We start from the raw sequence: 25,913 nt of genomic DNA, 5'->3' as shown, positions 1-25,913 counted from the left end.
GGCGTGAAGCATTCAGGCAAAGGTTGAAGTTTAGCTTAGAGAGACACTCTGGTCTTTGCTCTGAAATCAAGCCTTTAAACACTTCAATCAGATCTCCCAGGAACAGGCTGATGTTCCAGAGAAACTTCCTGAAAGTCCTCTGATCACTAGATCCCAAAAAGTATGTCTACACTGTAGCTAGGAGCAAGACTCCCAGCACAAGTAGACAGACTTTTGCTAGCTTCACGTAAGCTAGTGTGCTAAAAATAGTAGTGAGGATCTGGCAGGGGTGGCAGCTTTGGCTAGCCATCCAAGTCCAAGCCTGCCCAACTCGTTGGGTCCAACGACACACTCCCATGAGGCACACTCCCAGGTAGACATACTCTGAGACATCTCTCACCCTGGTCATTGCCAGACAATGCAGTAATAGTGCCTGCTGCTGAGTAACAGGGCTCAATTACAGTCCAGAAGCTTTTTGAAGTTATTAGGAGGCCTTTTTTCTAAGATACCATAAAAAGTTACAAAAGAACAAAAAATTACTTTGGTAATTTTAGTTTGGAACTGTATCTCAAAGAGTCACAGTCTGGAACTGGAAGAAGATAGTACTTAGTGAGTCAGAGAGAGCGCAATGATGTTCATAATGTAACATGCTCCAAACTGGGAACAAAGCGCAAACAAAGGTGGAGTAAGTCAAGGCCTCAATGAAGACAAGGGCTTCAGAAGCTCAGGAAGTCAAATATCTTGTTGCTTCAACTGCAGGGAAAAAACAATAAAAAAAAACAGGCTGTCAATGCGTGGATAAAAAATAAATTTACCAATGCTCTCAGGTTGGCTCCAATTTGATAGCAAAGATAAAAAGGTTGCAACAATGGAAGTCATTCAAGGAACCAATGTAATGAGGATGATAAAAAAAAGTATTATAAGGAGCATGTCCAAGAACTTAGAGAAAAGGGTTCAGAGGAGAGGCTGCTGCAGAACAGGAGAAAGTTGCTGTAAGCCAAGACATTTGCCAGTGAAATGCTTGCAGATCCTGCAGAACTCCTCTGCCAGCTACAGTCAGAAAAGAAATTATTTTGAAATACATGGGGCCAGCCTCAGGTGCATGAGACATCATACTGAAGAAAAAGTCCTCTATATATGACCATCTGTAGTTCTTACCCCCTTGTTGGAAGCCAACAGACTGCTCACAGAATTACTCCCATAACAACTAAAAGATTAAATGTTCATAGGTATTTGGTTTTATTAATGAAACTCCATCATGTTTACTCTGAAAAGAAAATGGAGTTGATTACCTCTCGCTGGAGTTTCCTCTTCTCTGCTTTGAGTTCGTCTTCCACTTTTTCTGCATTCTCTGCTGCAGATTTATATCTTATCACGTGTCCTTCAAGTCTTCCAATCTGCAAACAAAGTAAACCACCAAAAAAATGACTGCTGACTGCTTTATAATGGGATGGGCTACCCACCTGTCTGTCCTTCTCCCCTCTCCTATGTGGCACTCCACAGCACTGTTCCCTGCATTATCTGTGGCACCCTCAGCAGGAGAGAAAGTGGTGAGGGTCAATGTGCAGAAGCAGCTGAGGCTGCAGAGAAAGGGAAACATCAGGGTTTAAAGAACAGGGAAACAGCAAGAAGGGAGACTCATGGAGGGTAGAAACACCAGAGAAGACCCCACTGCTGGTCACTCTTCATGGTGAGACAGCAGGGAGTGGATCGAGGGGAATGGAAGAGCACTGAAGGCAGGGAGAGTGGGAAAACTGGGAGGGGAAAGCAAGAACCAAGGGAAAGTGAACTGGGAAACAGAGGCAGTGGAAACAAGAGAGGTGAGACATGGCAATGGGTCAGGGTATGATGTGAGAGGTCATGAGTCCAAGCCCAGCTCTGTACCAAAAGGGGATGGAGCGCCAAGCAAAAAAGGAATAGGAACCACTAGCTTTAAAGCTAACTCACCCCTCTCTAGTTAGAATGCAAGAGTTATGACCTGTTAATGTTCTACTACAGTTCAGAGTAATGAAATCAAATATATGGCACAGTGATAAAAAGCACTGTGTAACTCTGAACGATTTGCCAAGTGCTAAAGTAATCCCCATTTACTGAAACATACTCTAATTCGCTCTCAGAGTATTCTACTATTTTGCTATTTATAAACTATGGAAACCCAGAAGAGTTTATCAAGTACATTACCGCCTTGTTTACTACATAAGATTATCTAATTTTCTGTATCTCCTTAAGTCAAGTATACCTTTTTCACAGATAGTAATTTAAGAAAGCAATCCAGTTTACACAGTAAAAAAACATACTTCCATTCCTTTTTATTTTGTACAGTATGATGGAGGTCTTAGTCAATTAACCCCAGAATATGAATCTCTACATTTTCTTTTACGGTGAGGTTATGAAGAAGTATTGATTTGTAAGAAAATGGTAACACAAGTATGAATTTAGTGCTGCTGGTAAAGCCATTATGGTGAATCACAGAACAGATAAGAATAAATTTTGCAATCTACATCTGAGAAAAATGATCTTATAACTAGAGTATACTATGCATAAAAATCTCTGACTTACTTAAATTTACTACAAAAAAAATCTAAAGAAAGATACTTACATTTTGTTCCATGGTAGTTATATCTTGTTCAGCTTTTGAAAGCTTAAATTTGTATTCACTTATTTGTCTGTTGGCATCTCCTAAATAAAATCAGACATTAATGGATTTCTTAAAAGTGTCACTAATAAGCAATTCCTATTTTAATTCAAATGAATTTTAAATACGACTCCATTGAGAAATAGATGTTATTTACCTGTAACCGGAGGTTCTTTGAGATGTGTGGTCCCATATTCCACATGTGGGTACATATATGCACACCATGCACTTGAGTCCAGAATTTTTTTTTTTTAGTAAGCAGTGCCCCACTGGCCCACACGTGCTGTAGCTCTCCTCGTGCTCCAAATCCAGATAATCCATGACAGAGGGCAGATAATGGAAAACAGATAGGGATTACACAGCTCAAAGAACCTCCACTTACAGGTAAATAACCTCTGTTTCTTCTTCGAGTGATGGTCTCTACCTATATTCCACATGTGGGAGATTAACAAGCAGTGTTCAAACAAGAAGTGGTTGCAAGGACACAGATGTGATAGCTAATACTACTGTCCCCATAGCTGTATCTGTAATGGAAGACTGGACCAAACTAACGTTTTGTGAAGGTGTACAAGGAGCTCCAGGTAGCTGCCCTACGTATCTTTACCCATGGCATAGGGTACTACCTGTCCCTTGGCAAATCATGCCTGGCCAGAAGACATAACCCTGATGTTCTAGGGCTTCTGTGCAGGGCCATCTTTGCTTGGTACCACAGAGACTCCTGAGGAGTTTCCGACTCATTGTAAGAAAACACCAGATCACCAGCAGTACATACATTACAAATGATTTTGTACAGAAACTTGCAGGTGGGAGAGAAGGAATAACCTCCTCTTCTGAAGTAATGTCTCTGAATAGAGATGGTGCATGAATGAGAGAGAGAGAACGAGTGAATATGAGGATAGGGAGACATAGGTCTCAGAGCACCTAGGGGTGGATGGTGAGTACACTGGTGGTGCCATTGGATCTGGAGCTTCCCTGGTCACAGAAGTCGTCGGATCCTTCTGGGGCTGTGTCAGTATAGGCACTGCATCGGCTCTGGAGAATGTTTGTCCTGTGCTTTGGACACCGGAATCAGTACCGGAACAGGTGGATCCGTACCCTTACATGCCATTTTCTCTTGCCAAGAAGATTTACTCAGGCCTAAGTCTTTAGCGTCTGTGCGCGCAGGCTCTCCTGACTTTGGTGGGGTTGGGGAGTAATGCTGTCTCTTCGGAGCAGTTTTGGATGAAGACAATGTATTCCTATACTTATGACCATGCATCTTACTCTCATCAGAAGCCTTCTCTTCAGGCTTAGAATTGTTAGCTTCAACTCCCAAGCTTGTGCTCAGAGGGATGCTTCCTGTCTGATGAGGCTGCTGTACAGGGGGATCTTCCCAGCCTTGATCTGATTGGGGTCTCATCACCTTCTCTTTTCCTGACCCGCATGAGTTCTGGGGGGGAAGGAGCAGCAACTACTGTACATGGCTGAGATATGATACTCGCCCAGACAGGATAGGCAACACTGATGTTGACTGGTCACAGAAAAAGAGCAAGGGCAGGAAACACAAGTTTTGAACCCTGGGACTCGGGACAATCTCAGCCTTCCTGGGCAGAGCAGAGGGGGAAATTCTGCAGAACGGGAAAAAGGGGAACAACTATCTAACTCTATATTGGAGTCTAAAAAGGAGAATACTAAAAACTAACTAATTACAGTATATTTACAGAAATGACACAATAACAGAAGGAGCTGAGAGGAATAGAAGACTCCCTCAGACTTCACGGCAACAAGAAGGAATGGGAGGTATGTCTGTCTGCACCATTCCTTATACTTTTGGTTCAGAGCACAACAAATGCTATGGATGGACAACGATTACTAAAAAATTCCAGACTCAGGCACATAGTGCACATGCATAGTCCAGGTGTGAAACACACAGAGGGACCACTGCTCAAAGACGACTACTATATTCAGGACTCTTGTGGTATAAATATTCTTAATCGATTCTCTTCTCTTGGAGACTAACGAAGCTAGAATAACGATCCTATCTATCTTTTACATGCGACACCTAACAGACCCATTATAAGAGACTGAAGACACCTAGCCTGCATTAATCACTTGGTAACCCCAAGATATAGACACTTTAAAATGTGTACTTCAGACAGACCATGGACAACCAAAATAAATGGTAACATCAACAAATGATCTCATCACCAAAAGATTATCTCCTTGAAAAGCAGAATCACTATATTAAGATTGGTTTGAGGACAAGAATCCCAACGTAAATATAAATTCTGGAGGTTGAGCAGAGATCTGAAAAAGCATTTGAATAAAGCAGAATAAAGCTTGAATTTGCTTGACAATACAAATCTGAGAAAGAAAACAAAAGAATTTCCTGCAGGTTTGCAAACCATTTTTGGTGGTACTGCTCAGAAATTACCAACTGACACAGCCACAGCTCTGCTTGAGATAGCTTTGGCACATCTCTCAAATGACTGTCCTGTCAGTGACTAGCAGCTCCATATGGGTGCTGACAGCTAGGGAGAAACAGTTCAGTTGCTCAGACTCAAGCTAGCCTGGTCAGTTTGTATGAAATAAAACTGAATGTTGGGCAGGATTTTTATAAGTTTTGTTTGCTCCAGATAGTGACAGGGAGTCTTTCAGACTGCATCAGTGGATCAAGCTTCAACACGATAAGAAACCAGGGGAAAATACTATCATCTAATAATGAAATTTGGCAAATATTTATATCAAAGTTAGGCAACGTTGTCAACTAAGAAAAATTAACTTGTCAGAAATTTTATTAAGCTCCAAAAGCAAACAGAGACCTTTTATTAACTATTGTATACTGAGGAATGCACTGAGAGGAAGTTTGCCAACAAAAAATAATTTTAAAATCCTGTATTCTGTTGATACTACTACAATTGATGATAATTAAACCTACACAAGAAAGAAAATAGCTATGTGGAAAGCCCCTATGAAAACCACAAGATAAGTTTTCAACAAGATAAGATAAGTAGGTCTCACAACCAAAGAAGGGCACTCATCCTTCATACATCGGGGGAAGAGGAGAACTAGGTTTCTTTTCATTATGAATATCTATATATATTTAAGGTATGCTTACTCTGCATTTCAATTAACTGCAAATCAGAACCATTCTCTAATCCTGTTATATCTGGATTTGTGCCATCATTTTTAGAGTATTTCTGTCGTTCCTCTTCCAGTTGCAGCTTCAGTTTCCTAATCTGAAATTAAAATGTCATATTGTGAAGAGTAATCTACTAGAAGTTATATTGTGACCACAAAACATTTTTCCCTTCATCGTGATTCTCAGCATGAGGTGCCAATTGAGCTCTGTGTATGGATTTTTTCATGTATATTTTACATTTTTAAAGTTTACAAAAACTATGGCTCAGATCCCAGTATGTGCAAAGGCATACCAGGGCAAAGCCAGCATTATGATGTACCTCTTCCCTCATTCCCAGAAGTGATGGTTGCCAAGCTGGTCACCTGTGCAGAGTTAGAGTAGTCTCAAAAGTAGCTTAACTTTGTGTTACATGTAAGCAGTTCCTACAGGTTTTTCTGGCAGTCAGGGCTCATCAGTATGACCCCTATAGTGGGGGCTGATGAAGAAGGTAGGAGCTCTTATCTTTGCTTTACACTACTGGAAAATTCTCCACAGTTGAATGGAATGGTGTAGGGAGGTTTGAATCTCACAAACAGGAGTTTACATAAGCCACCTCAAAATAGAATGATTTTTACACCTACCATGCTCTAATAAGCGATTGTATTTTTATGGTCTAGCCAGTATTTGGCTTCTATTTTGGCATGAACCCAAAACACCTAGTTATTTGACATTCATCTGAATATTAAAAAGAAGATATCTGGTACACTCTCAATGAAAACAATGGCTGATAAGAATGGCTAGATCTGTGTCCTGTGCAGCTATACTCCATGCCTTCCCCTAGACCACAAGTTCACAAATTGTGGTCTGTGGATTAGTAGTCTGTGGAACACCCGCTGGTGGTCCACTGGTCACTTGCAGGTCACCAACCACCTCCTCTTTTCTAGTTGCTAAACTGCATTAAAAGCTAATATTCATAATATTTTTCCTTTTAACTAACTGTAGTTATCACAGGAATATTGTGATGATGAATTGGAAGAATCACAACATGGGAGGACAGATTATTCATGAGACACTCTATGGTATGGAAAAGTTTGAGTACTCTTGTCCTGGACAGATGTCTCAGAACACACAACGACCCTGCTTCTGCTTTCTCCCAAGTCAGCCATACTGGTACTGTTCCAAAATTACTCCCAAACCTTGTTAGATTTTAGTAACTTCCGACTTCTTGCTTTTATAAAAAGAAATGAGAGAGAATGAATAAATAGCTACTTCATTTCATGTAACCATCACTGACCAATGATGATCTGTAATTGTAAGATGCAAATGAGTCAATCATACAGCATAATGTTAGTAAAAAAAAGGAGAGGCAGGAAGCACCCTCACAAAGATCCATATATACTTCCAATTAGGACCACTCGGAACAACCATAAGGGAAACAGCTTGAAGACCAACTTAGCTATTGTGTAAGACCAAGTTCATGCTGTTCAGGGCACCACAGGGAGGAGTTTAGTAGTTTTTGGCCAACCAAAGTTGGAAGTTTCATTAAAGCTAATATTTTAGTTTACTTTGTTTTACCTACAGGTTTAGTAGCTTTTTATTTTTTATTAATGTACTTTTTTTTTTTTAATTAAAGGGACACACTTTTTTAAACCTAACCTATCTATCCCTTTACATAATATTTATGGGAAAAAAACCACATCTCTACCTGTGACAGTAATTCCTCTTTCTCCCCAGCCAGTTTTCGTAGCCGAACATCTAAAAGAACCAAAGAAGAAGATCTCAATTAAAGATCAGATGGATATAAAACCAAAAATTTAATGTTTGTTTTACTTTCATTAAGCTTAAAAATAAAAATATTTTTCAAATTTAGCAAAAGCTGTGAATGTAATGATGTGCTGAAAATGAAAATTAGAGTTCCTATGGTTTTTTGTACTTGCCTAAATGGTTGCAAACATCAATACTTCAAACACATCACTATATTCACAGCAACAGGCAGTTCAAATATATCTTTGTAACATATAAAAAGGTAAGTATTTTATTTACTTTTTAATATATAAAAAGTTTAGCAGCAATAAGGACATCTGAGTAAGGCAATTCCTAGTAGTTAATAAATGGTTGAGGGACTACTGGAGATAATTTATACATTTAATAAAACAAAACCATCTCCCACTTCCTAAAAATACTCACTTTAGTAAAAATACTCAAGATATGGCCAGTTACTGCTATAACCATTTTACCTGTATGTGTACTCCTTTCCCCAACCCTTTATTTCTGTCTGATCTTTCAGATTGCAAGCTCTTCAGGGAATGGACTGTGCCTCCCTATGTTTGTAGAGTACCTATCATGTTGTGTTAGTAGAATACAAACAGTAGCTGCGCTAATGGCCTAAACCAAAGCTAAAATAAATTAACTCATCCAGAAGATCATTAACCGCTTGAACATACCCTCCCACTTAGTCAGTAGTAAAATCAGAATAGGTCTGACAAATTCTCAGTTTCTTAGATAATTATTTTTTTAAAAATAATGTAAACAAAGCAATAGTGCATCAGAAGAACCAAATATGAGTATTAACAATTCTTTCTGTCCATTTCAACATGACTGGGCAATATCAGGACTATTTATTAAATAAATGGTTTAAAACAAAAAACATGTAGTCTTCCATTTAAATTCATATACTGTGTGTATTGTGACGGGGCAAGGCCAGATGGCTATGGAAGAGTAGTCTTATTGGGATCCGGGAAGTGCTAAAGGATCCCCCCCCAGCCTAAAAGGGGGATCCACAGGACCTAGATACCCAAAAAATTCCAGGGGTCAACTAATAAAATAACAGGGACAGGAGTGCGGTCAAAGGGTCAAACGAAGGGAACCGGACGGGAACACCGAGCAGAGAACCCCAGACAGCGCCCACTGCTCCTCAAAGGCGTCAAGGGAGTCAGAGGACGCCACCCAGAGGAACTCTGCCCGGATACGTGAACGGACCGAAGATCGGAAATAGGCCCCACAGTCACAGGAGACTCCGTCGGCCAACCTCCTCACTCTGGTTTTGTAGATGGCCATTTTAGCTAGAGCCAGGAGGAGGTTGACCAGGAGATCCCATGACTTTGTGGGGCCACGGATAGGGAGTGCATAAATGAGAAGGTGAGGGGAGAAGTGCAACCAAAAACGTAATAAAATATTGGTGAGGAGCCGGAATAGGGGCTGCAGCCTGGCACACTCCAGGTATACATGTGCCAGGGTATCTCTCACGCTGCAAAAGGGGCAGGTGTCTGGGATTGAAGTGAACTGCGCTAAGTACACGCCCGTATCACGACTCCGTGAAGGAGCCGCCAACTGACATCCTCGGCGGGCCTTGGGACTAAGGTGGAATATAGGCTGGCCCACCGGGGCTCCTCACCCTCCAAAGGTGGCAGGAGGTCCCGTCATTTTGTATCGGGGCGGAACATGAGGGTGCGGGCATGAAGGGTGTGGAGCACTAGAGTGTAGAGATGTTTTCTTGGCGCGGTTTGAAAGCAGACCACCTGCATCTTGTGCAGCCTGCTTCTAGTGAAGGGGTCGGTTAGGTCCACGGGGCAGGGGTCCAATTAAAATGTCCGGCGGGCCTGGGGTAACGGGTGGGTGGGGCGTGCCCTCGTGCAGAACCCGGTCGAGATGAACCCGAGCAGCGGGCGGCAAAGCGGCCTTCACCTCCTCAAGTATGCGCCGGGGAGTACAAGGTCTGGAAAGCCCCATGCGCTGAGCGAGTGTCAGGGGATCCAGCCAGTCTCCCCGGTCATAGTCCAGGAGGTCTCCGACTCTTGTGACCTCTGCCAGGACCAACCTCTGGCACACCGAGTGGGACTCCACCACCTGCACACGGAGCTGGGGGTTGTGTAGCAGGGGCTCCGCGAGGAGATCTGCCCCCTCGGTGGCCGCCACGGACCTGATCGTTGTAAATAGTTTCCAGGTCCGGAGAAGGTCCTGGTAGGAGACCGGCGGCCCGGAGAGGTCTCGCGGAAGACCTCTCAGATGGAGATAAAGGAGCTGCCGGTCGTATTGGAGCCCTCGGAAGCGGTGCAGGAAGGCGTGCGCCAGTATGCTCCACGCCGGACTACCTGCACCATAAAGGAGCCTCTGCAGGGTCTGGAGGCGGAAGACATGGACCTGAGTGAGCAGACATTTTAGGCCCTGCACTCCCTCCTCCAGAGGTAGATGAAGAACCCCTGCAGGGACCCAGTGCAGTCCTGACCAAAAGAACTCCAGAATCGATGTCCGGAGGTTGGCCAGGAAACCCGGGGCCGGGACCAGGGTGTTGAGCCAGTACCAGAGCATGGACAGGACTAGATGATTAAGCACTAGCGCTCTCCCTCGAAGGGAGAGGCACCGGAGTAGTCCTGTCCATTTCCGGAGCCGCTCTAGCACCCCGCCCTCTAAATTCTGCCAGTTCTCCAGCGGAGAGGGATGCGTGGCAGAAAGGTAAACGCCCAGATAGAGCAGCGGACCCGTGCTCCACCGAATGGCCTGAAGCGTGGGTGGGAGGGAGCTCGCCTGCCGCCAGTTCCCTACCACCAAGCTAGAGCTCTTGACCCAGTTGACCCGCGTGGAGGAGGCTGCCGAATAGATGGCCTGGCAAGCCTCCACCCGCGCTAAGTCGCCCGGGTCCTGGACCACGAGGAGCACGTCATCAGCGTACGCCGACAGGACCAGCCGCAGCTCCGGCTCCCACAGCACCAACCTTGTCAACCTCCTTCGGAGGAGACAGAGGAAGGGCTCGATCGCCAGAGCGTACAGCTGGCCCGAGAGGGGGCACCCCTGCCGTACTCCTCGCCCGAAGCTGACCGGTTCGGTCAGGGTCCAGTTGAGCCTGACCAAACACTCAGCGGAGGCGTACAGCACCCGGAGAAAATTCACAAACCTGGGTCCAAAGCCAAACGCCTGCAGAGTGCTCAGGAGATACCCGTGATTCACCCTGTCGAACGCCTTCTCCTGATCTAAGGACAGGAGGGCGAACGACAGACCATCCCTACACCTAAGTTCCAATAGGTCCCGGACCAGATACAAGTTGTCCAAGATGCTGCGGCCCGGGACAGTGTAGGTCTGGTCTGGGTGGACAACGTCCACCAGCACAGACCCTAGCCGCAGTGAGATGGCTTTTGCCACGACTTTGTAGTCCGTGCTGAGGAGCGAGACGGGACGCCAATTTCGTAAATCGCGGAGGTCCCCCTTCTTCGGCAATAAGGCCAGCACGGCTCGCCTGCACGAAAGAGGGAGGACCCCGCTCTGCAAAGACTCGGTCCAGATGGTGACTAGGTCTGGGCCCAGGACGTCCCAGAACACGCGGTAGAACTCCGCGGTCAGCCCGTCCATGCCCGGAGATTTATTGGTGGGCATGCGACAGAGGGCTTCCGAGAACTCGGCCAGAGTGAGAGGCAGCTCTAGCCGGTCTCGGTTGCCCACGCTGACGGAAACCCCATTGAGGTGACCGTGGGAGTAGTTCCTAAACTCCCATATCCTGTAGTCATTGGGAGGGACTATCCAGGGTTTGATAATTTACTCCCCCCGGAGAGGCTGGAGAGAGGTGGGGACCCTGAGGACAGCGACTCGTCACCAGGGGAATGTCAACGCCTGATGTTCACCGAGATTTCTCAGGATCTATTCTCAGTCCCCCCGAAAGACCCGGAAGACAAAAAAGGAGACGAAGGCCGCGAAGGCCTTGAGAACCCGGATCCTGACCCAGGGCCAGAAGACCTCCCTAGTAGGCAGATGGACGCGAGCAGCCAACAGAGAAACTTCACCACAGAAGGTGAGCCAGAAGCTGCCCCCAGCCATGACGGCAGCGAGCCATTGGAAGAAGCAGAAGCTGACCCCTGGGAGCTTGGGCAGGTTAGTCCCAGGAGAGAGACTTTTGGGCGGGACCTGGCGGAGGACCCCAGATATGATAACGCCAGGAAAGAGGTGGCTGAGATTGATGGGATACCCGTGGATGGGAAGGTCTGGGGTCCCAGACCTTACTTTATAGTGAAGAAAGATCTCCTGTACCGCGTGGTGCAAATGCAGGAGCAAGAGATACAACAACTTCTGGTGCCACGAAAACATCAAAAAGCCATATTGAATCTCACCCACAGTCACCTGTTTGGAGGACACCTAGGGGTAGAGAAAACCCAGGCACGGATCCTGCGGAGGTTCTTCTGGCCAGGAGTACATGAAGATGTCCGGCGATACTGCACCTCTTGTCTGGAGTGTCAGTTACATAGTCCTCGCCCGCACTTATGGACTCCTTTGGTACCTCCTCCAATAATAGAGGTTCCTTTTGAACGGATAGCCATGGATCTGGTAAGGCCCCTAGAGAAGACAGCTCGGGGCCACCAATATGTGCTTGTTGTACTGGACTATGCAACCCGGTACCCGGAAGCTGTTCCCCTGCGCAACACAGCTTCCAAGACAATAGCTAAGGAGCTAGTACAGATCTTTACCCGGGTTGGGCTACCCAAGGAGATATTGACTGATCAAGGGACATCTTTCATGTCCAAGTTGATGAAAGATCTCTGTTCATTGCTCCATGTACAAGCCCTACGGACCTCTGTATACCACCCGCAAACAGATGGTCTTGTGGAAAGGTTCAATAGGTCCTTCAAAGTCATGATCAGGAAAATGGTGAGCTGGGATGGGAAAAATTGGGATACCCTATGGTCTTACCTCACGTTCGCCATCCGGGAGGTTCTGCAAGCCTCCACAGGTTTCTCTCCATTCGAACTACTATATGGGCGTCACCCTCAGGGTATATTGGATATAGCCAGAGAAGCCTGGGAAGAGGAGCCAAATCCCGGAAGGAACATAGTTGAGCATGTACTGCAGATGAGAGATCGGATAGCCTGAGTTACGCCCATTGTACAGGAACACTTGGAGAGAGCACAGGAGACCCAACTAACCCATTATAACCACCCAGCGAAACTTCAATGGTTCCAACCAGGGGATCGGGTGATGGTACTGGTGCCCAAAGCAGAAAGTAAACTGTTGGCCCAGTGGCAGGGACCCTACAAAATAATCGAAGCCATGGGAGAGGAGAACTATAAGGTGCGGCAGCCAGACTGCCAGAAATCGGAGCAAATTTACCCACATCAATCTTCCAATCTTCCTTGGCACGATCAAGAGATATGCTTAGTCATGCAGGAGACCCTTCCCCAGGAGGATAACTTACACAAGCAAGTGAGGATATCATCTGACTTGACGCCGATCCGAAAGATCGAGGCAGCCGACATGATTAATCGCAACAGAGATGTGTTCTCTACAAAACCAGGGCGGACAACTGAGACCTATCACCATATCCGCATGATCCCCGGAGCCAAGGTAACATTGAGACTCTACTGAATCCCAGCAGCCAAAAGAGAGGAAAATCAAGGCCGAAGTAAAGAAAATGTTAGAATTAGGGGTTATTGAAGAATCTTACAGTCAGTCCAATTGTTCTAGTACCTAAACCTGATGGTACCATGGGATTCTGTAATGACTTTCGCCGACTGAATGAAATATCCTAGTTTGATGCATACCCCATACCATGCATCAACGAACTGGTTGACCGACTGGGTAGTGCCCGATTCTTGACTATACTGGATCTGACAAAAGGGTACTGGCAGATTCCTCTGACCAAAGAAGCTAAAGAAATGTCAGCATTCTCCACCCTGAATGGGCTATTCCAGTACACTGTCCTCCCTTTTGGGCTACATGGGGCCCCAGCTACATTCCAGTGCCTCATGGATAAGCTGCTTCGCCCCCATACTAGTTATGCAGCTGCACACCTAGATAATGTCATCATCCATACACCAGACTGGGGAACCCATTTGGAGAAAATTGAGGCAGTACTGCGCACCTTAAGGCGGGCTGGCCTCACTGCTAATCCCGCTAAATGTGCCATAGGGCTAGCAGAGGCTAGGTACCTGGAATATATTGTGGGAAGGGGCATAGTGAAGCCCCAAACAAATAAGCTAGAGGCAATTCAAAACTGGTCCCGGCCGACCCGAAAGAAGCAGGTCCGTGCGTTCCTAGGCTGGTAGGCTACTACCGACTGTTTATTCCCCACTTCGCCACTAGGGCAAGTCCCATAACGGACCTGGTGAAGGCGCGAGGTCCAGATATGGTAAAGTGGACCAAGGCAGCAGAGGGGGTATTTACAGACCTTCGGATGGCCCTCTGTAATGACCCCATATTCATAACCCCGGACTTTCACAGGGAATTTGTTTTACAAACAGACGCTTCCGAGGTGGGGTTGGGAGCAGTTCTGTCGCCAATGGTGGGAGAAGAGGAACACCCAATCCTCTACCTAAGCAGAAAACTTCTCCCAAGAGAACAGAAATATGCAGTAGTTGAGAGAGAATGCCTTGATGTCAAATGGGCTATGGAGACACTGCGTTATTACCTCTTAGGCCGGAGATTTACTCTTGTGACAGACCATGCACCCCTCCAGTAGATGCAGTGGAATAAGGAAAAGAATGGAAAGGTCACTAGCTGGTTCTTATCCCTCCAACCATTCCAGTTCCGCATACGGCACATGGCTGGATGCCACCATGGCAACGCTGATGGTCTGTCATGAGCATACTGCCTGGCGTCCCAAGTTGCCCAACTCTATGGTGTTGAGCGGGGGGGCGTGGATATGTGACAGGGCAAGACCAGATGGCTATGGAAGAGTAGTAGGAGATAGATATATTAGCTCCAGGCTAAACAAATCCCTGGTACCTGAATAAGGGAAATGGCAGCTGCTCCAGGTCAATTAAGACACCTGGGGCCAATTAAGAACTTTCCAGAAGGCAGGGAGAAGGTTAGGTTGATTGGGACACCTGAAGCCAATCAGGGGCTGGCTGATACTACTTAAAAGCCTCCCAGTTAGTCAGGTGGGTGTGCATGTCAGGAGCTGTGGGAAGAAGTTGTGCTGTTGGAGAGGCTGAGTAGTACACACCATATCAGGTACAAGGAAGGAGGCCCTGAGGCAAGGGTGAAGTGGAGCTTGAGGAAGTGAGGGCTGCTGTGGAGGAAGTAGCCCAGGGAATTGTACATGTCATGTTTCTAAAAGGTCAGCTACCATAGCTGATACTATTAGGGTCTGTGGAGTAGTGGGTGGGCCCGGGCTCCCCCCACCACCTTTGCCCCGATTAATCACTGAGACTGGGAGACAACAGAGACTGTGCAAGGAAGGATAACTTTTCCTCACCTCCCTCGCTGGCTTATGATGAAAATGGCTCAGTAGACTGTGACCCTTGTCTCTAGAGAAAGAAGGGTTATGTGGAGGGTCACAATGAGCCTCTGAGGCTAGCGAAATCCGCCAGGAAACGCGGGACCCACAGAGGCAAGGACAGAGCTTTGTTACAGTACCAACATACAAGGATGTTTCCTTGTGTACTAAGTAATGAAAAAAACAATTTGTGCAGTTTAGCTAGGAAAACAAAATTAACCAGGAGCCTGGGAACAGAACCCTAATTTTGTCCACATAGTAGTTTGACTGTGCTAACTGGAACTAGAGCAAACCTTTCTATTCTAAGCAATTAAGAGATACCATCAATTTGCATGAATACAAAAAGTATTTCAAAGAAAATGACAAGACACAATATACACTATTTCTTGTACATGTGACTTTTCACAAATGGGCTCTTTAAATAGTTCATGTTTTTAAAGAAACATTTACTTAAAGAAAATAAATCAAAACACTTTGTTTTAAAGTGTTAATCAAAACACTTCACTAATTCTGCATTTTTATCCAATTATTTCCTAGTTTTTTCTTAGCTTGCTCTAAAGTTACCTCAAACACAATAAAATGGAGACTGGACCATGAGAATTAACCAATTGCAGATGCCCTCATCACACCTGCATTTTTTATAGTCAACAAACAAATATGCTGTTAAGTTAGTTAGACAAAGGCATTGAGCTTGGCAATGGCACATTTCATAAGTAACGGAAATATCTTTGTGTAGCTCTAAAGTCACAATTTTGGGTGTGAATACTGGGGGAAACAAAAAAATCCAGTAAAATCTTTGAAAGACAACATGTATTTAGTATATTTTTACCTAGTGGTCCTTCTCCTGCAGATTCCAAGACTTGAGCAGCTTCCTGCGATACAACTGCTATTGTACCAACCACTGGTTCATGGTTTACATCACCATTTGGAGTACCATCTGGGATTATAACTAACCCGTGTTTCTGAAAAAATAAAAGGAATTTCACTCATACAAAAGAAACCTTTTCTTTTCAATTACATTTTACATTTTCAGAAGGGTTTTCAACTTGACTGAAAGAGTTACACCAAATGGAAATGTTCCATTTAACTTATGTGAGGATTGGGGGTTTTGGTCCATATTTGGACCAAGCAGCATTACTTATGTCATTACCAGAATCAAACCTTTCTTGGGATGTACTGGAGTAGTAACATACAGCTTTCTATTTTGTATTGACTATGGTTGATCCCCCATTTCTGTATTTGTATTACCATATACTACTGCTACTGACATACCTGTCCTGTCTTCATTGTTTCCTTCAGGTCAGCCAACTCATCTCTGAGCTCATCTCGCTCATGCTTAATGGAGTCAAAGTACTCTTTCTGTCTTTCTAGGGCCTGGGTACAGGCAGATAGCAAGAAAAAGAATGGCAGAGAGAGAGAGCAATATGATAGGCTGTAGAGAGATTTTATACAAATAAGGCAAGCAGCTGAATAAAAGTAAAGAAAGGAGAAGGGGAATATAAAATATTACGTACAACTTCAACAGCTAACTTTTACAGTCATATGTTTGCCTCAGTGCTGCATGCTTGTCTTGAAACAATCTTTACCTACACTAGGCTTGGCAGACTCTATTTGATTCATAACATTGTTTACCAAAATGAATACAGTCCTTCCAAATGTGTCCATTTTAAGCCAATCTCTGCATGGACTTTTCTGTATAGTATGTGTGTCTAGCTGAACTATCCTAGAAAACCCTCATAGTGGGAACAGCTTAGTGATGAGGTATTTTGACAAACACTTTGGTTAAGTTTAATAAATACCTGCCTCTGGCTTTAAGAGAAACATCTATTTCAGTCCAAATATATATTTATTTACTAACAATTGCATCCTGCCACTCAACAGGCCACCACACTACTACTGAACAGTCAAGACTCCACATCCTTCTCACAGGCCAAAATGCTCAGGGATTTAATTAGTAGAGACCGTAGAATACCACATTCATTACACTAACTACTTTGACTTCTACAGGTGCACAGAGTAGAAATCTTACAATCAAGGTCTGTATATTTTAGTTCCTTTTATCTATTTCTACTTATCTACTTCTCTGTTACTTGCATAAATATTTTAGCAATTTGGTTACTAACAAACATTTTTAGAAACACAAAACTAAGAAAAACTGGCACTAATGACACAACATTAACGCAAAAGGGGTCACAACAGAAAAAACAATAATCTCATACAGCTATGTTGCAACTATGTTACCCAGAGTTAAAACAGACATTTTAGGCCAATTAGGCAGCACTCCAATATTCCATTTAAATGAATTACTACATGCACTATGACTAATCCTGACTATGTGACAACTGCATTATAAATAATCCCAAATAAGAGACAACTGCACAAATGTAAACACACATTTGCCAAGAAGACTCATCTAACAAATGTTATGTCATGCATGAATCTTTAGGAATAGACTGATATAAAGGAAGAAATGAAGGTAAATAGCTTCACATTGTATTTTCTTCACTTCTCAAATTTACTACAATAGAACCTCAAAGTTACGAGCATCTCAGGAATGGAGGTTGTTCACAACTCTGAAGAAAACGTTATGGTTGTTCTTTCAAAAGTTTACAACTGAACATTGACTTAATACGGCTTTGAAACTTTACTATCCAGAAGAAAAACGCTGCCTTCCCTTTATTTTTTTAGTAGTTTATGTTTAACATAGTACTGTATTTTTTCCCCCCCGGGAGATCTTCGCTGCTGCCTGATCTTGTACTTCTGGTTCCAAATGAGGTGTGCTTGACTGGTCAGTTTAACCAGTCTGGTGTTCATAACGCTGATGTTTTATTGTATGTTTTATTTTAATTATTATTTATAGTTTCTAGGAAAAGCAATATTTCACAATGCACTATGTTGTTCATTCACTTATTCCTGTTGAAATAAATAAAACATGCAGTTGAACTGGATTTCATAGATGGAAAAATTAATTTTAAGCACTGCATACTAAAAATATAGGAGTTGTCTAGCAGCCACCCTCTGATGGATATAGAATATTTTAAGAAAAGTCATTTTATTACTTATCTACTGTTTCCTCAGACACACTAGATTTCTACCACTAAAATGATAAACAAAGTCAAGCCCCTTATTTTTTAAACTCCATAAATGCTTCAATTAGGGCTTGAAAAGTTTACCTGATGCCTACTAGCTAGAGTGTCAAGTGCCACCGTATGCACTCAAAAGCTACAATCCTTGCATTTTAAAGGAATAAACAACGTTTGTTATGTATGCTATTAAACTGTAAAATTATCAAATTTCTATTTAATATATATTTTTAAACATAGCTTGTTACATATCTCAATTTAGTTATTCACATGTAAAAGAGTCCCTCAACATGGAGTTAGGGTTGTAGGCACTCTGCACTTCCTAGGACTCCTTGTAGCTTTACAGAACACGAGTTTAATTCCCAAAACCCAAATCATTGACAAAAACAGGAAATGCAGAGTTAAGGTTTCCTTGCACACATGGTATAAGAAGGATATCACTGCAAGAAAAAAAAACAAAACCACAAATGTTGAAAAAGGGTTCTGTTACACTTCGCACACAACCATAACTCTGCTTCCCTGCTACCCTGGCAATAAAAACTGGGAATATTCACTACCAAAACCTTTAACAACAGAGGTAGGGTTGGTTGTATTTCACCTCACGCCCCTGACCATATAACACCAAATTTGCAAAACTACTACTTCCAGTCCCTCTTACTGTCAAAACGTTTTTAAGGACAACTGAGCTCTGCAAGTGCATTGTAGAACAATTTATTAAGTAAAAAGGTGGTCACATGGGAGGAGGAAACTTTGACTCAGAATTCCTTTGACCAAATATCCCAAAATTTGCCCCACAAAGTCTATCCCATACCCAGATTTGGCATAGCTATTTTCAAGGCAACCTGCCTATGCAGGTGCACTTTGAAGCGCTCTGAAAAGTAAAAGCAATTTATTGGGGGGGGGAGGGGCAGGGAGACGACTTACCTCAGGAGACCCTAAATAAATGACTAGATAAATCGTACCTCAGCCCTCAAACTGACATATTGAGTTTCAATCCTATTTGAGTGTGTCTGAGAATTTGAGAGAACTTTGAAAAACAGACTTGAAACTGACATGCTGTTTCTATCCTGCTTGTGAACCAGATTACTGGTTTGCATCATCCTTGCAAACAACTTCTTAGAACCAGAATAAAATTCTAACTTACAAAATATAGTGTATTGTACAGCTGCTCAAAGGAGTCTTAAGATGGGATACAGTGAAAATTGACCAATCTTGAAAAATCCACTAGAGCTTATCACCAGGGAAGATGACAAAAAATGAAAGCTGAGACAAAGATGAAGTCAACAGAGAGGAAGAATGTTCATGCTCCTTTACAAGTGGTAAGGTGGGGCTGAACTTCAATTTTATGAGACACAAAGGCTAAAAACTCTGTTTTTAAAAAAGTTATGGTTTAGATTCTGTAGAAGTTGATGTCACTAGTCTTTACATCCATGTAGGCAAGTTTCATATTTGCCATGAACTGGTAGATTTTTCAAGCCCTGGCTACAAGTAAAAAATATTCTTAAAACTTAAGGGACTGTATGCATGACAAACTGAAGTCTTCTATTTAATAAGTTTAATTATTTTATATTTTATATATTGCCAATCACCGTATTACTTAAGCCCTTCAAGCTACTCAATCTTCTTTCCTCTTTTGTTTGTAATAAGCTTTACAGCATTTAATCTACAGTATATTTTGTTTAATCTTTTATTCTTCACATTGAAAACCCTGGACTGCTTAAGTGAATGACAGACACATGGTATGTAATCATATTAAACACCTGCATGCTTCTGATGTATTGTGAGGCACATGGCCACAAAACCAACCCTCAGATGTGGGTATGACATATAGCTAGACTTCTTGAAAAAATATGATTTTATAAGAGTCATTTTATTTAAAAATCAAACAAAACATTGCTTTTTGGAATAGATGGCTAACAAGTCTTGAAGTATTATGAGCGCTTAGATTTCTCCTTTCTTAATATAAAATGTGTAAGAAGTTGCTTAATGTATATATAATGCAGTAAATTCAACATCCAAAATGAGTGTAGTAAGCCATATTTTCAGAACTGAATAGGTGGTTATGTATTTTTCATTTTCTGCTTGAAGTATTAGGCACTGGCTCCTGCTAGATGTATGATGACTGACTAGATGGCTCCTATGGTTTTATCTTAGTATGGCCAAGCCTACGTTCTTAACCAATTTCTTGGAAGGATAGAATTGTAATTTATCCCTTTCACCCACTGTATATGTAAGTGAATGTTTTTTTCCACAGAATGCATCCGATCAAGTGAGCTGTAGCTCACGAAAGCTTATGCTCAAATAAATTTGTTAGTCTCTAAGGTGCCACAAGTACTCCTTTTCTTTTTGCGAATACAAACTAACATGGCTGCTACTCTGAAACCAGTAATATGAAGTGAAGCTTATTTCTTTGTTCCAGCGGTGAAGCCTATGTTACAAATATCAGATTGCAACTGTGTTTAAATGGCTAAAATGTACATGGCCTTCATTTCCTTGGACTGTCCAGAATCCTCTAACAATACCAGTCTATTTCTAAATCAATGATCCCTTTCCCCCCCGGTATTAGTTTCATACCCCAATTTTTTTATCTTTCCAATTAATTGTCTCCTGGAGGTCAAACACCTCTCTGGTTATGGAGTCTATTTTCTGCTGCATGCGTTGATTCTCCTGTAGTAAATGGGAGGAGGGAAAGAATAAAAGAGGAAAAAGACAGACTAGTAAAGGAAACAAACAGATAAAGGAAACTAAATAGTACAAAATCAACCAAAGAGTCTGTAAGGATGAGAGTTTAAAAACAGATGGCATCTTAGGCGAATATGACACCTTCCTCTTTCAATCACACAAGAATATTGTAACTAACTTTTTTTTTATACACTAATGGTATATGGAGTAGGCAATATATAAAATAACTTTTTGATAATGTATAAGCTGTATCTGTGCATTTCCATGATAGCAGTTTCCATATAATTTGGAAGTAATATCCTTTCTAGAGAAAAAAAATACCTTCATGATAGCTCTTCAGCAGAGTGTGTCAAGTATCACATGGACAGGACATTTTTTAAAAGTTCCTTTCACTATGGACGGAAAAGTTATTCAGCTATTAAAGATGAGACTGGAACCACAGGCCTAGGCATAAATTAATGTAACCCCTTTTTATGTTAATTCTTATAAATTATGACAAATGCAAGACGTTAAAGTTCAATGCCACAAAATTAAATTTAAAATATAGCATTGATGCAAGATATTGCTACTAATCATCTGACTTTTACCTTTCTTAGCCACTGACTTACCCGTACAGCCTCATTTACCGTAACAGAAAAAGGTATAAACATAGCAATTGTCCGATAACAAAATGTTTGCAATGTATTGGATGCTAGCTATAGAAAGTTGAGAACAAGCTCTGTACCAGTGCAAAACAAGTGTATTTTTGTTGTAATATGTTTGGGAAAATGTAATACATCCCAAGTTGGTGGTTGGGTATGCAGCAAACAGAATACAAACAAGATGATCAGGAAGAAAGACCACATTCCTTTGAAAAGGTGCATTATTTATGTATTCTGCTTTCAAAACATGGAAACTCTAGGACATAGTGTATCAGACTATGGATAAGTGTTCTGTATCTTTTTTAGCACAGGCACACTGCAATATTTAGGGGTTATTTTTGGCCCAGGAAACTTAGAAAATTAACCAAAACCTTTAAGTGTTGAAGGCAATACGTGAACTGGTGAAAACATTTCAATTTCAGCTCGAGGTATTTGTATTACAACAGTGGTTTTCAACCTTTTTTCATTTGTGGACCCCTAAAATATTTCAAATGGAGGTGTGGACCACTTTGGAAATCTTAGACAGTCTGCAGATCCCCAGGGTTCTGGGAACCACAGGTTGAAAACCATTATATTAGAAAATATGTAGTAACACAGTAAACGTATTAGACATAATGCCCAACAAAACCACAATTTCTAAGTGATCTGTAAGACATGTTGCAAAAAGTACTTCTGTAACTCAAAGAGCCTTTTCTAACTTTTACGCTTTTGTGTGTTGACAGAGTATTAGGTTTATCACCTCCTTATAAAATGGAAAACAAACAGAAAGAAGGAAAGGAAGGAAGAAAGAAAGAAGGAATTGTGTATTTAGACAAGATAAAGCATCCAGCAATGAAATAACTGTCAACTAACTATGTAATGCACTACTGTGGTCAGAAGTGGCCTTAGCATTTTTGGTGGGCCTACTAAAATTTTTCTTAGGCCCTCAAAATATATCTGATCCCAATCTGTTATAATCATGCCCCTCTACGTGGCGCTAGCCCGAGGATTTTGGGGATGATTAGAGAGAATTCTTTGGTATCCCAACAAATCAACTCATTTTGTATCTGTGAGTGGAGGAGGTGTCTGTGCCAAAACCAACTTCCTTCTGATCAAGAGAACCCCATTGGTTGTGCTGGGTTATGTGCATAATGCCAACATTTACAAAAGTACTGCAATGAATAACTGTCTAAATAAGATGCAAGTGCGGATGCCCTTTGGCCCCCATTTTGTGAAGTGTCCACATGGATCTGGTGAATATAAGCATTTATATGCTGTTGCACTTTACAAAAGTAAAAATCCATACCCTGTGAGGAAGTTAAGTATTCCAGATAAAAAAAGCTCAACCAGAAAGGTTCAGTGACCCAACTAAGGCCACAGAGGGAGTAAGTGTCAAAATCAGGATTACAATATGCAGGAGATCCTTGCTCTTAGTGCTTAGTTTACTACGTGTTGAGAAAAGACAGTTACAGTGTTCTTCAAGAGGTGTTGCTCATGTCCATTCCATTGTAGGTGTGTGTGTGCTCACCACATGCACCGGTGCCGGAAGTTTTTCCCCTCAGTGGTACGCATAGGGGACTGGCTCTAGTGCCCTCTGGAGTGGCGCACATATGCTGTGGTATAAGGGGCACTGCCAGCAGGGCAGGCCTTTGAGGTGGGCGACCAGGGTGGCTGCCATGGAATATTGATATGTGAAAGTAGGCGTCCTTCAAATCGAGGACAGCATACCAATCTCCTGAATCCAGAGAAGGAATGATTGAGGCCTGGGAGACCATGAAAAACTTCAACTTCTTAAGATACTTGTTGAGGCCTTGCAGGTCCAAAATAGGGCAGAGACCACCACCCTTGGCCTTTGGAATGACAAAATACTGGGAATAAAACCCTTTCCCTTTCTGAAGCATGGGGACTTCCTCTATGGTCCCGACTTGCTGGAGAGCTTGTACCTCTTGGGCGAGAAGTCACTCATGAGAAGGGTCCATGAAGAGGGATAGGGAAGACAGGGTGGGAGGGAGGGATTTTCCATAAACTGTAGGGTGTACCCCACTGCCACAGTCCTGAGGACCCAGCGGTCCATTGTTATTGCAGCTCAAGCAGGGAGGGAGGGAGGGAGGAAGGAAGGTGGTTGAAAAACAAAAGGAGGTTAGGATCTGTCTGTAGACTGGGATATCACCCTTGAGCGCACCCTCAAAACGCCCCCTTGTTACCCTGGGGGGTAGCAGGAAGAGCCCGACTGGGAGGTAGAGCTGAATTGTTGGCCTTGCCCTTCTTGTGATAGGGCTCTGGTCTGGCTTGACTGCTTGGTCTATGTTGTTGTTGGGGTTTGAACCTCTTTCTACTGGCGGCCGGTGTGTAGAGGCTTAGGGAGTGTAGGGTAGCCCTAGAGTCCTTAAGCCCATGTAATTTTGTGTCTGTCTGTTCCACGAATAGGGCCAGGCCGTCAAAAGGGAGGTCTTGGAGCGAAAGCTGGGCCTCTGTTGCCAACCCAGAGGACATCAGTCACAGTGCCCACCTCATTGCCGCGGCCGAATCCGCCACATCAGAGGCAGCCTGAAGGGAAGCCCTTGCCACCATTTCCCCCTCACCAAGGATGGCAAGGAATTCTAGTTTGGAGTCCTCAGGCAATGAGTCCACAAATTTGAAGATTGACTGCCAAACATTAAAATCATACCTCCTGAGTAAAGCCTGATGGTTTGCCACTCAGAGTTGAAGGCTTGCAGACGAGTAAACCTTTCTCCCAAATAAGTAAAGCCTCTTGCCGTCCTTATTTTTGGGAGCTGGGCCTGATTGCCCTTATCTATCTTTTTCATTGGCTGCCGAGACCACTAGGGAGTTCAGGGCTGCGTTGGAGTACTAATATTCAAACCGCTTCCCGGGGACATAATACTTCCTGTCCACCCGCTTAGAGATGGGTGGGAGGGAAGATAGGATTTGCCACCAAGCTTTTACAAGCTTTACCACTCCATCATACAAAGGGAGTGCCACTCTGGACAGGGCCACCACAGCCAAGATGTCAAAAAGGCCATCAGTGGGTTCTGCCAACTCCTCTGTCTCTAACCCCAGGCCGCCACCCTCCTTAGCAGCTCCTGGTGTGCCCTGTCATTGTCCTGTAGCACTATCTGTGATAGTCCCGCCACTGCCTCATCTGGCGAGGATGGGAGGAGAGGTGACTTCCACTGTGACTGGCACCTTGCTCGGACCCTGCATCCGAATCCAGGAGCAGGCAGGAAACAGTAGCTTACCTTCTCTCTGACACCCATGATAGAGAGCACTGCATGATGGTCCCTGGGGAAACCCCCATGGATTCCAGAATTGCCATGGGGTGGGGCATTGGCCCTGGGCCATGCATCAGCTGGCAGCCCTGGGGGAACCCTGCCCCCCACCCGGCTTGGCTGAGGACATCTGTCCCAAGGGATCCAGTAACTCCAAGGAGGAGGAGAAGGAATGGTCTCGTCTCGGGGACCACTGCAGTGCCGACGTGGCCTCAAAGTCCTCTTCCTGCCTGCTTCTGTGATGCTTCTGGCAGGGGGACTGGTACTGAAGCTCTGGGTCCTGGAGCTGTCTGCTTGGGGCCTGGTGGCAGAGCTCAGTGGATCGGAAAAAGGCACCCAGCAATTGACACCTAGAGCTCTGTGTCGGTGCCGAGTCAGATGACCAAGAGCGGGATGATGAAGAGTGCTGCCTCGCCCCAGGTGATTGATGCCACGTGTTTGGCAATCTATGCCTCAGCACCAGAGATCGGCCGCACCGTAACTCCAATGGGGTCCTTTGCCCCAGGGAGTGGTATCTCCTGTCCAGAGATCAGTGTCATTCTGAGAACCAGTGGTGCATTGTGGCCCTGTATTGGCCATCGGTGCCATCCCATGGGGAACTGTTGCTTAGAGTCCCGCGAATAGGGCCAGGAACTTCAGTTGATCTGGGCAGGTCAGAAGCTCCTCGCTGGGAATCATCACTTCGACGTCGACCGTCGCAGTGCTAGGGAGCAATGCCAAACCGACGGGGACCATGGTTCAGGTCCCAGTGCTGGCTTCCCCCTGGAGATGGCCACATCTTGGCAAGGCATCAGGGGCACCAGTAAAGACAAATGTTTTTTGCAGCCTGGAAGGCCTCCAGTATGGACAGGACTTCCAGGTGCAGGGGATCTCTACCATTACCTGGGGTGGGCAGTGGGTCCCTAGGAGGGCTTGTTGGCCTAGCTGGAAATGTCTGTCTGGCTGGGCTCTAGAGACTTACTGCCTCGCAAAGGTCTATACTCCTCCCCAGATTTTCCCTTTGCCACACAGGAGGTCAGGGAACGCCTCTCCCCAGGCACTTCTTTTGCTTCTAAACTGGTATGGGGGACTGGGACTGGCACCAGGAGGCCAGTGCTGGGGGTGCACTTTGCACCAATTCTGCTGTACTTGGTACAGAGTCTGAGTTTGGTGGCTCAGAGCCCGGCATATGGGCCGACTCCATGAGGAGTGCTCTTAATCTTATGTCCCACTCCTTTTTTGTCCTGGGATTGAAGCTCTTACAAATGTGACACTTATCGTTGATATGGGCTTCTCCACCAACACTTCAAGCAACTTTGATGAGGGTCACTAATTGGCATAGGCTTCCGACTGCGATCAGCAGACTTAAA

At 43.9% G+C, this 25,913-nt stretch overlaps 1 protein-coding gene across 9 annotated transcripts in view; it reads right to left on the bottom strand.

The window, feature by feature from the left end:
* Positions 1 to 25,913, bottom strand: part of LRRFIP2 (LRR binding FLII interacting protein 2) — a 153,498-nt gene that overhangs the window by 8,320 nt on the left and 119,265 nt on the right. For 4 of the 9 annotated variants that reach the window (XM_043508808.1, XM_043508810.1, XM_038388198.2 and 1 more), the window contains 6 exons: positions 16,183 to 16,284; positions 15,740 to 15,872; positions 7,420 to 7,469; positions 5,712 to 5,832; positions 2,579 to 2,658; positions 1,272 to 1,376 (listed from right to left, as the gene is read on the bottom strand). In XM_043508808.1, the coding sequence (XP_043364743.1) occupies positions 1,272 to 1,376; positions 2,579 to 2,658; positions 5,712 to 5,832; positions 7,420 to 7,469; positions 15,740 to 15,872; positions 16,183 to 16,284 (591 nt within the window). Of the gene's footprint in view, positions 1 to 1,271; positions 1,377 to 2,578; positions 2,659 to 5,711; positions 5,833 to 7,419; positions 7,470 to 15,739; positions 15,873 to 16,182; positions 16,285 to 20,567; positions 20,661 to 25,913 lie in introns of all 9 variants that reach the window. The other 5 variants (XM_043508815.1, XM_043508809.1, XM_043508813.1 and 2 more) reach the window with 2 other exon arrangements.

This window comes from Dermochelys coriacea, chromosome 2 (assembly GCF_009764565.3).
Source record: "Dermochelys coriacea isolate rDerCor1 chromosome 2, rDerCor1.pri.v4, whole genome shotgun sequence".
In the NCBI taxonomy this organism is placed as follows: domain Eukaryota; kingdom Metazoa; phylum Chordata; order Testudines; family Dermochelyidae; genus Dermochelys; species Dermochelys coriacea.
This window is presented reverse-complemented; position numbering and strand designations above follow the sequence as displayed.